Below are 11,923 nucleotides of genomic sequence, written 5' to 3' on the forward strand. Positions count from 1 at the left end.
CCATGTTTCATTTGATGCATTTTAGTGATAGACAATTTTTTTTTAAGAATGCAAAAACATTTTGATCATAAACATCTTGATGGAGATGAGGGTTACAGCGGTGAGAAACAGGGACTTCATGATGGTGGCACCCTGATTCTGGAACTTCCCTCTCCTTGGAGACCTTTTCGGAGGGCCTTAGGACCTTTTAATTCAGGATGGCACACAATAGCTGGCATTTTAATTAAATGTAATTTTTAACTGGTTGTATCTTTTCATCATTTTGCTTTTAATGCTTTATTATCCTTAATTTTAAATTTTGTAAGATGCCTTACTTGCCTTTATTGGGAGAAGGCAGGGTAAAACATTTAAATAAATACAAAAAGCATAATCTTCTATCCGGTAAACTTACCTTTGAAACTGTAGTTATGACTGAAATAACTTTTACTATTAAACAAAACAGAAAACTAGCAAACTTTTCCAAAAGACTCCTCTTAAGAAGTTACACTGATGTCACTATTTCCCCACTCTTTTTTATTCTTATACATCATTTACTGCTGTATAACTGTGCTGAGTGCCAACAAACTATGCCAATTTTTCTCTGTAACTGAAATCATTCAAATGCATTTACGTTGTCTAATACTATACTCCATCTACGTTACAACTGAATGCAACTAGTGTACATGGATGACACATTTTGAGGGTGTCTGCACCTTTTTGGCATGTGAAATGGGGAGTTCTGTCTCTATACTTTCTAATGAATTGTGCTGTGATCAGTGGACTAAAGAGATACAATTTCAGAAATGTGCACTACAGTTATATTTATGAAAAGGTCCACTACATTTTATGTTTTTATTGGAGCTATTTCATTTAATGGAAGAGCAGGTTTTAAATAATAGCAGCAGAGAGAGATGCACTGAAGGTTACTCACATAAGAGTTAAGTGCTTGTAGTTTGAAAGTTCTTTAGGGACGAGGGTAAACTGGTTTCCATCCAAATAACTACGAAAGAAAAATAGAAGGTCATAGTACTTAATTGAAATCATTAATAGTTCTTTCCATGACTACAATATTAAGAAATAAAGCAATATTCAGAAATAAAACAATGCTAAACACTTTCACTTTACGACATAAAATATTGATTTTACAGTTATAGTTGCCTGTGGCTTTTTCTTGTTTTATAGAATAATATGATGGCTGGGGAATAGATGAGTTCAACAGCCAGTTTAAAGCCAGATGCACACCTGCACACTTGGTTAAAATAAATAATTTTACCATTATGAACCAAGAGTTTCTAGTTGATTCAGACACACCTGGTTTGTCCCAAAAGGATATTAGTTGTATATCAATACTGCTTTATAGAATGTAGTTCTGTGTTAGCTAATATCAACTCAAGTATGGAAGAAAAAAAAATCAAATGTTATGTTTACTAGCAACTTTTGGTCTTAACTGTAATAGTGAGGTAACGGGTTTTGAATAATAATTTTTTAGGGCATTCATACTCTGCCCTTCTATTTGACATAGTTTCAGGGTGGGTTGCAACTATCATTAAAAAGTTTTTTTTTAAAAAGAAAATTTACAAATAAATTCAAATCTAACAATTGTTGATACAACAAAAACAAACAAACCACATGGAAAAAACAAACAGTAAACATTTCTTCAATAGTATTGAAATCAGCTTTGATAGCATGGTAAACAGTGTCAGAGTTATTGATGGGGGGGGGTCTTGGTCTTCTGCCCATCACTGGTGACCACATGTAGGGCCAGGGCCACCTGGACTATCTCTTCCAGGCTCTCCTGGATTCTCAGAGATTTTTTTCCCCCTGGGACTCAGAGCAGAGACAGGAAGGGGGTTAACAGCAACCTCCTACTCCTCAGCCTCAGGGCTTCTCCAGGTTTCCAGGTCTTTGGAATTTCTCTTCCAGCCAATCTTCAGCCCTCAGCCAAACCCTTCCCATTCCTGGCCCACTCCTTACATTTCCAGGCACTAGTTGGTTCCTCCCCCCTTCCTGGTTCCAGCTTGGTTGTCTTCTGAGTCCTACACATCCTTTCTCTCTCACGTTACTTACCTGTCGGAAGTACTCCAGACATTTCTGAAAGAAACATTGTTGGTATGCAATGAAAGAAAAATGTGCTACTTACAGTTCGGTTACATCTTTGGGGATGCCTTTGGGCAAAGTCTTCAGACCTTTGTTGCTACAGCGAACGACAGTATCTAGACAAGTACATTCTGCAGGGCAGCGGGACACAGGTGAGCAACTGTTGTCATCATTTCCTGGTTCATAAAAAAACACCAAATATAAGTCTTGCTCAACTAAGAGCATTTAATAGACCCGGCAAAAGCAAAATTTTAATTCTGTTCTAGATGTACGTGTGATCTGTTTGCAAGCAAGTCAGTAAAAGAGAAAACATACTGTTACAAGCCACTTTTCTGTCAATTATGTTCTCAATGATATAATTTAATTTAATTTCCACAATACTGGTACTGTATGCCTGATTTCCTGGCTGAGGCCGTGGACTCAGCAAGCAGCACATCATCACTGGGCAATGCTGAGGAATGCAATGCCAGCAGCTTGCCTGGGCAGCTCACTTTGTGCATGCCTTCGCACTCTGGGGCTCCCCTTGACACTGTGCATGTGCTGGCAGGGCTCCTTGAGACACTGTTCAGAAGTGTAAAGGGCTCTGAAAACTGAAAAGTTTGAGAACCACTTGTGTATGTTGCATTAATGTTGGTTTCCACCAGTAGGGGGAGTTTGTTGCTAGTTGTACAGCTTGTTGGTTGCTTCTCTCCCTATATCTAATGGACTAATACAGGGCTGGTAGAACCCCAGCCTGAGGGCCAGATCTGGGGTTCGGCTGAATCCATCCACGCCATGAACGGACCTTTCTGTTTTGCTCCAGTGCTGCACGATGTCCCCCTCTTTCAGGGAACAGGGATGCTCTAGGTAGTCGCATTTGCCTAGACGTCCTGTCGCCCGGCATTCTGAGCTGCCGGGTAAACGACATGGCTACCCAGAGTGTCCCTGTCCCCCAAACAAGGGGGACATCACCCAGCGCTGAAGAGGAACAGAAAGAAGCAGTCTGAACGGGAAACACTTTTCCATTGCACAGCAGTTGCTACTTTGAGCACCTCTGGACTAAGAGTCTGACTTCTTTCCCTGTCTTCCTGGCTTCAGTTCTCTCTACTAATAAATGATCCTCTCCCCCAAATCCCATGGCACTCCTGTGGACCATTCGTGGCACACCAACATGCCATGGCACACTGGTTAAAAATATCTCTCCCAGAGGGGAGACGTTTTGCCAGCTCCTCCCACATGGTCTTTGACACTCCTGGAATGGCACAGAAGGAGACACTGTTGTACTACTGGAAAAGGCATTAAAAGGCAGCAATGTACGATTTCAGTTAATAGCAATGAATGAAGAAAAACTGACTGCCAAGATAACATTCAGCATGTCAGCAGCAGCATTTCTTACCGTCATCACAAGTGAAATCTTGAATGGCAACGTCCTGTATAGGAATTTCTTTTAGGAAGTAGGGTTTCTGGCAGCGTGGATTCCCCGTGACAATGCGCTTCTTCCGCAACCACTCTCCCAACCATGCTAAGTGACAGTTGCAGTTGAAAGGATTGGCTAAGAGGTTCCTGATAAGCACAGGGAACAAGACGCAGCTTAATTTCAAGTGATGAAATAAGTGAAAGAAACGCATTTTTTCAGTTGGTGCTCCTCTTTATATTAAAGGGCAGCAATCTCCAAACCGGAGACCTTCACACAACAAAAACTCCTTCCCCGTCCTGAGCAGCTCTTACCATTCTGCTGCTCTGCTCTTATTCTTCAGTCATGTGGGCATAGGGATGCTTTGGGCAGTCATGTCTGTGGCCCATCCTAGTGCAAAGTCCACAAAGACATTGAGCCCAGAGTCTCTATGCTCACATGGCTGAAGAACAAAGCAGCACTGGCCCTACTAATAAATAATCTTCCTCCAAATTCCTGTGGCACACCCATGGCACAGTGACTAAAAATGGCTGTTCGAAGGCCTCCCAGAAGCAGCTCTCATCGTCCCCAGAGGATTACAGGGTCTCCAAATCAGTAGATTTCCTTAATCACAGGGTTCGTGGAGTGGAACCCTGGGAATAATGAGGGAGGCCCTGTAGTTTTTTTTCTCTGTAAACTGCTTTGTGCACTTTTTGTTGTTGTTGTTGAAAAGCGATAAATAAATATTATTAACAATAACGATAACACATTTTGGAATTAGTCAGGAGATATATAAGTAAAGCTTTTCTTCACTGATTTCTTCACACCTGTCCCGACAATTGTGTTTTCCACAATGTAAATACTGATTATATTCCTCTCTCAAAAAAATAACCCTCATGCTCCAACCAAATTTCAGCACAGCAATTCAGAATCTGAGTTAGAAAATCCTGATACATCTTATTTAGACACAATTTAAAGGTGTCACAGATCTGACTTGCTGTCTAGCTACCTCAGCTTGATAATACAGTAATTTAATGTAGAGATGAAGGCTGATTACTTTACATTATTAGCTTTAACCTGACAACAGCTCTTTCATTAATTTGCCTCCTCAAGATTTCCATCTTTTATTTGCTCGAGAGAATAGGTTTCCCATCTAAACTGACAGCTAAGTTGATTACATGCCAGTTATAAAAATGAATTTACTTCCACAAGTCTCACTGCTTTTGGCATCTCTACATTTCAGCCAAAGCCTATTGACAATTTCATTATTTATAAACATGCCATCTTTAATATGCACAAATTAGTCACTAGATGTAACTTGTCACATTTTAAGCAGAGAGAGGATTAAATATGTTGGCAATTACATTCTTTACTCAAAAATTCCTACCACAGAAACCTGAATTGTTACAGATTCCACATTCCCTATTGTCCCCCCATACCTACCTCCATTTTTCCACCCACTGAATAAAAAATATGTTTTAAGTACATATGGTTCTGGGAAAATACATTACACATACATTTATTTGGTTGTTTCCTGGAGCAAAATGGATTTATGTCAGTTGTTCAATCCTGTTAACTCTGTTTGGAATACACTGTCCTAACAGATTTATGGCTGCTACACTAAAATTGGCAACTTCTTCATAAACAAAAACAAAAAACTAGCTATGCTCTTGAGTTTCTAAAAGAAGCGTGACATATGATGTCTTTCCCATCACATTCTTGGTATATTTGTATATATAAATCTGAAAACTTTCTGCACACCTGTTTGCTGTTAAAGCACAGGAGTAGAGCTATTAAAAAGGTTTTCAACCCTATGCTATAGTAAAGTACTCCATAGGTCCCTGTACATTAAGGTACAGTAAGGTACTTTGCTGCTGTAGCTTGGGTCAGGTCTCCAAATTAATCTTATTAAGATCGGCAGCTGAGGGTTACCAAATTCAGAATGCAGATCTCTGCACTCACTCAGCTGTCTCATCAGGGCCAGCCAAAAGTGTTGTGAACATGCTATAAAGCACATTCGTAGCATCCTGAGAGTAGGCTGTGCAGGCAGGGAGGTCTGTGCTGCTCTGCCAATGCTATATTCTGAGCTCCTGGCCACTGATGCAGATAGATAAGGTGCTGAGAGGTGCAGGGCGTGGAAAGGGAGGCAGGGAGGGGAAGTATCTGATCATGGGGAGGGTAGAATGGGGTAGATCAGGCCTGGGAGACTGAAATTGGCAGAGGCCTCCTCTGCCATATCCTGACCCGCTATGGAACCAAGGAAGCCCCAAACAGGGCCATTTGGACTTTCACCAGCTAAACAGCTGGCAGAGATCCAAGTAGCCCCATAGGGGAGGCTGGGCTGTTACTTGGGGTAGGGCAAAAAATACCTTCTTATCCTGAGGAGACCTCCAGCTGTCTCCTAACCTGCGCTGGACACAGCACAGGTTGTGCGGTCTGGCTGCGCCAGTGCAGTTTAGGATTAGGCTTCCTATATCAAAGCTAATTTAATTTCAATAGTTGCATGAGAATTAAACTATGGGAAATGGAGTGTTTCACTGTAGTGCTGCAGTGTATATGAAGTTATATATGTTCACGTTTTCTGCGAAAGTATTATTAGGCACAAAACCATGGCAACCATAACTTTTCTGGTGCTACATGATGGCGGCAAAACTTTGCAGCCCATAGACTTGTTTTGGACAGTACTGTCATTCTAGCTCAATAAATTGGCATTTCTTCAAAAGCCTGTGATATTAGTTAGTTAGTTAGTTAGTTAACCTTTATTGGCATTATAAGCCTGTGATATTTCACCTTTTTTTACAAGGTGGCTTCAATTCTGAACAAAATAAAAAACTCACTTTTCCTCTTTCTGCAATTGGAATATGCACCTCATATCAAGACAATGTTGCAGAACTTTACTTAATTTGCAAATGCCATTAGGGCTTCACAATTGTTTTCTTCTTCAGCTGTTTTGTCACTGATGAAGGGCAGGGCAGATGGATGAGTTTGGAACAATAGAAAGCAGTATGTATATTAAAAAATCACTGCGTATCACTGCTTCTCAGAACATGGGTGTACTTGCGTATAAGGTGTACTTGCATGTAAGGAAGAACAGCAGTCATTGCTTCCCCGCCCCCAAATACACATGTTCAGTTGGTGCCAGAGATATCATCAAGTGCCAGAAACGGAGCATTTGGGATTAGGGGGAAAGAGAATAATTGCTTGGGGTTAGGGGTACAGGTAAGTGCAGTTGCCTACTTGTGAGTTGACAGAAGCCTGTGGGAATGGGAACAGAACTTGGACGGATGATGGTCTGCCCAATCCTAACTAAATTCCCATGTGGCGATGCAACGGTGCCAGTGTGGGCTACTCTGCGTCCTCTCAGACCTATGCCAGCAATATTCCTGGTGCAAGTCCATATTGAACCGTGTCAGCAGATCAGGCCCAGGAAGGGGGATAGGATATGGGGCATTTTGGTACAGCTGATCCTGCCCCTCTCCTGGGCCCAATTTGCTCATCCCCACCCTGTCACCGCCTTCCCCTGCCCTGTTACACCCTCTCCCCGCCCTTGTGTTGGACTTACCTGCTGTGTGTCCTCCACCCGCTGGCCCAGCAAGAAGGCTTCAACCTTCCCATGGGCACTGCTGTAAGCTTTACAACATGCTTTATGGCACTTCTGTATGCCAGCGGAGTACGTGCTCCACCGGCACAAGTGTGGGATAGGATTACACCAAAAGTATTACTAGACAGTTTCTAAGGCTGCTGAATTGCACCCAGTAGCACAGACTAATGTACTTTCAGTCAATGGGCTTAAACATGAATAACTGGATTGATTACAAATGCAATAATAACTTACAGTGTGGACAGAGAATGAAGAGTGTCAAAGGCACCAGGGGCAATTGTAGTTATTTGGTTATCGTATAATGACAGCAGTCGGACAGAACTGAGGCCTGTGAAACTATCATTGCTGACACAGCTTATGCGATTGCTCCTTAGCATTCTGAGAAAAAAACACAAACAAACAGTTACAGAAAACGTCACAAATCTCATCTGTCTACGATTCTTTAAAGCTTATTCATCAGCATGATATGCTGTGTTATGTTTTCCTGGAGAAATAAGCTTTCTGGCAATAAATACTGCAGTGCATACAACTTATATAAGTTATTCCTCTGGACAGAAAAAAAAATTGGCAACTGCTTACTATGCATGGAAATTAGGAAGACAATTCTTACACAGGTGTGTGTCACTTAAGGGCAAGTTCTCCTATCCCTGTTGTTATGCAAGTCGGTCATTAAGTGAACATTCAGCAATCTAGTGCCTTTGTTATGCAACAGACATTCCCTGCCAGACACTGCAGGCTATTGGCGTCTGATTGCCTCTTCTCTGCATTAAGAGCCTCTTTGTTGTGTAAACAGACACTCTGTTCCAAGCTATGGGAGACCTGATTGCCCCTTTAAGAGCCTCTTTGTTGTGCTTTTGACCACCATCAAAGCACAACAAAGATCTGCCCCTGCTGCCACCCTTCCTCATTACCTAGTGTGAACCTTACCTGCCCTGGAGTGAGGTGATCTTTCCACTGGTACCACTGGGATGGTACAGGCTTTCCCTCTGGAACCACAAATGCCTACAGTGTTGCAAAGTGCTTTACAGTGTTTTTGTGACTGTACATGGGGGGGGGGCGGAATATGAACGCCAACACACAGGCTCCTTAGGATTATGCAGTAAATCAGTATTTTCAGAGTTTAAGGGCCCAATCCTAACGGGCCCTAGTGCCAGTGGTGAGCTCTAGTGCTGGCACTGGGAGTTGCAAAGGTGCCTTAAAGCATGTCTGCAACACCTGAGGAGGAGGGGCCATTGGCACTGGGACTCAGTGCTGTGTGTATAGCTAGCTGGTGCTCCTCCAGCATCAGAGTTCTTCTCGGGTGGAGGGGGAGGTGGGCAGTGAACAGAATGGGGCGGAGGAATGGCAAGATCAGGCCCGGGAAGGGGTGGGGGTCACAGCAGCCTCTGCCACCAAATCCTAACCTCCCTCCCGACCTGGGCAGCCCAACATGGACTTCCTTGGGTCTGCACCTGCTTAAAAAGCAGGCACATATCTGAGGAGACCCACTGGCACTGTGGCTGCATTACCTGGGGTAAAGGAGCAAACATACCCTTACCCTGAGGAGACCTCTGGCACTAGCCTGGCACCCATGGGAACCAGCGGTAACAATGTTGGCACTGTTGTAGCCCTGGGAGCCACTGGGTTTAGGGATTTGTCTGAAAGTCTGATCACTATTGACACTATGTATTATGAAAGCAAAAGCAAAGCACACACCGAGTCCAATGGCTAGTTTGCATTTTTTTAAAACAGAACATTTACAAAACAGAAATGGAAAGAAGTCCCAGCACAGAAAGTAGAGAAAGATAGAGACTTACAAAGTTTTGAGACTTTCTAGTCCTTTGAACATTCTGTGTTGAACATTCTCCAAACGGTTACTGGTAAGCAACACCTCATTGACACCAGATGCTCCATCAAATGCTCCTTCTTCAATATCTGTAATCTTGTTATTGCTCAGATTTCTATTTTACATTCATGACAAAGGCAATGAAAAGGGAAAAAAGTAGTTTGAAGAATAACAACCCATACAGCAGCACATGCAAAAAAGCAATAATTCAATTACCTTTTCAAGTCGGTGCTAACTGGTGTTTGGGATGCATTTGGAATCGAGACAGCAAAGGGGGCTAGAAAGGACTCAGAAAGAAAACATCTTCCTGAAACATTGCAAATAATATAGTGACAATTTTTTAAAGTCCTTTCATATAGTTGCAACTGATTATTTTTGGGGGGGATTAAATATTTGGTTCACCAACATGAATCATGAATCACCAAAAATAGTTCATTTTTTTTTGAATACATAACTTTTTATCATAGGGAATCCTTACCTGCTAAATCAAGGAAAACATTGTATTTTTTCCCCACCCAATTAATACTGAGAATCACAACTGTTAATACCACTGATTTTGTTAAATAACTTACATTTGTTCCCTTGCTTGGGGGTAAACACCTGCTGCCCAAATGGAACTGCACCTGCAATTTTGTGGGCACAGGTTCAAGTGGACCTAGGAAGGCAGATTGAGGGTAGTGAGGGGGAAAGGATATCCATGGCACCACTGCCATCAATACTGCCCCCAAGTTGGCCTTCACAACCCCCTCTCAGCTCTTACATTGACTTATTGGTGCAGGAAATTTTTCTGGCTTCACTGCTGATCATAGCAGCAGTGGTGGTTTAGGCGCGCTCTGTAACGAGTTGCCCTTCGCAATAGCCATAAAGCACGCTGCAGTGCCAGAACATGAGTTCTGGTGGTGCAAATGGTCCATAGGATTGGGCCCTTTGTTTTGTAAGGTGGGAGTTTTCATAAATTTGAATAGCAAGTTATTTAGAAGAAAACACATGTTCTTTTTTCTGCTATATTCGTGATTCACCAAACAATTAATTCCTATAATTTAGAATGACTGGTCAAAGTTTCTAAACTTTACAATAAAATGATTCAATACATGAAATGACATTAATTAGACCAGTGGTTCTCAGACCTTTTTGCAATGGAACCCACTTTCTAGAATGATAATCAATTTAGGCTTCAAACCTAAGCCATGATCAGCCAAAGGTCCCATCACATAGCACAGCTCGGAATTCAAACATTCCAGCTCAGAAAACAAAGGAGAAGGCAGACATGGATCCTTCTCCAACCACACAGCCCTTCCCCCTTTCCAGCAACCCACCTTCCCACCTATTCAGTGCAAAGCACCATGCCTTTTCCCACCAGCAGCCTGTCCTATCCAGCAGCTGTACCCTCCAGTGGCATAGCTAAGGGGGTGCAGGGGGTAGCAGTTGCACCGGGCATCAAGCTTTAGGGGGGCAACAAGCTGAGCTTGACACTAGTAACCAAAATTTTGAAATTCTTGGTATGTACGAGAATATGTATGGTATGTACGAGAATCTTGGTATGTCTCTCGTATGAATAATACCACCAAGTTATATATCATTGGAAAGGTAATTTAATGAAGAGTGCAATGAAACAAACAACACTAGAATATTTGTATTCTATCAAAAGTTATTACCAATTAACCAGAAAATGAAAACTGTATTGTGGAACAAAAAGTGGATTTGCTTAACTCCAAACCGACCTATGAGACTAATTGTTCTGAGTACCAATGAGATGTTATTATGATACAGCATGGAACCAATAACTTTTTATATATTTCCTTAATTAAATTTGATTTTATCATACATGGGGGGACTACAAAATCTTCTTTTACCCCAGGTAGCAGACAGATGCCTTAGCTGTGCCACTGGGGGAGGCAGCAGACCAAGTAGGTGGTGAGCAGTTGGGGGGAGGAGGTGGGTTCCCCCCAATTTTCACTTTTTAAAAAGCCCGAGTGTGATGTCATTTCCAGTTGTGACATCACTTTGAGCTTGGCACCGGGCTACATGATCATCTGCTACGCCACTGGTACCTTCTATTTTCAATGGTGGCTTGGTTAGGTGCTACACACCTAAATTGGCTCATGACCCACTTAGTGTGTCCTGCCTCACAGTTTGAGAAACACTGAATTAGATCATATGAAATATCAAGTCATATTTCAAGTGATGTTTTTTAGATTATTTCTCCTTTCCACACACTTTCATGCACGTTTTATGACCAATAAAGCCAAAATCATTCTTCCAATATTCTGCACGTGGTGGTGGTGGTTAAACATGTTCTGGGGAAAAGCAAGAAAGTGGGACTATCTTTTAACTGATCTAACTCTGCTTCATCTCTGCTGCAACCACAAAAGAAACCACAAAAGGTGCCAGATCTCCACGGCATGAGATGCTGTTAGTAACTGTACCTAACTCCATCAATAACAGGCAAGTTGCCAACTCCCATTCTGTCCTTAGAAGCAAGGCCAAAACCAGGCATTTTTGCCAGTCTCCTGCTGGAACACATACCTTTCTAAAGGCAAATCACTGTACCAAAGCTATCTACACAAGAGAGAAAAATGCATAAACTTACATTTTACGCAGTTGAGGAAGTTTCTTAAAGATCCCTGTGGCCTCCAACACTGTGAATTCATTGTTGTTGAGTCGTCTGTAGAAGGAGAAACACAATTCACATAAAGGTTGGAGTTAATGACAGTTGTCTGATGAACTGGAATACGCACAGGTGGTTGCGAATATTTACATGAAGGTTTGGAAAATGTACCCAATTGATAGCAGGGTCAGGGGATTTTGTACATAGTGGGCCTGCTGTATCTTCAGATTCAGGACCTGTGGATTGGGGGGTGGGGGAATGGAGCCCCATGCAGATAATGCTGAAGGTCCTATATTGCCAAGGTAAGGAATAATCACAAGCAGTTGTTGGAGAATGTGAGTTGATAGCTAACATGTTGTACATTGCTTGTATAATAACAATAAGAACAGCAACAATAATGATGTATAAAGTATCTTAGATCCAGGCATTCACATATGTTCA

At 42.1% G+C, this 11,923-nt stretch overlaps 1 protein-coding gene across 1 annotated transcript in view; it reads right to left on the bottom strand.

Annotated features, from left to right (window-relative positions):
• The window catches only part of SLIT2 (slit guidance ligand 2), a 92,262-nt gene that overhangs the window by 40,596 nt on the left and 39,743 nt on the right, over window positions 1-11,923 (bottom strand). Inside the window, exons 14-19 of the mRNA XM_066633000.1 lie at window positions 11,465-11,539; window positions 8,846-8,989; window positions 7,284-7,427; window positions 3,452-3,618; window positions 2,120-2,252; window positions 911-979 (exon numbers count right to left, since the gene is read on the bottom strand). Coding sequence (XP_066489097.1) covers window positions 911-979; window positions 2,120-2,252; window positions 3,452-3,618; window positions 7,284-7,427; window positions 8,846-8,989; window positions 11,465-11,539 — 732 coding nt within the window. The remainder of the gene's footprint in view (window positions 1-910; window positions 980-2,119; window positions 2,253-3,451; window positions 3,619-7,283; window positions 7,428-8,845; window positions 8,990-11,464; window positions 11,540-11,923) is intronic.

This window comes from Tiliqua scincoides, chromosome 6 (genome assembly GCF_035046505.1).
Source record: "Tiliqua scincoides isolate rTilSci1 chromosome 6, rTilSci1.hap2, whole genome shotgun sequence".
In the NCBI taxonomy this organism is placed as follows: Eukaryota; Metazoa; Chordata; class Lepidosauria; order Squamata; family Scincidae; genus Tiliqua; species Tiliqua scincoides.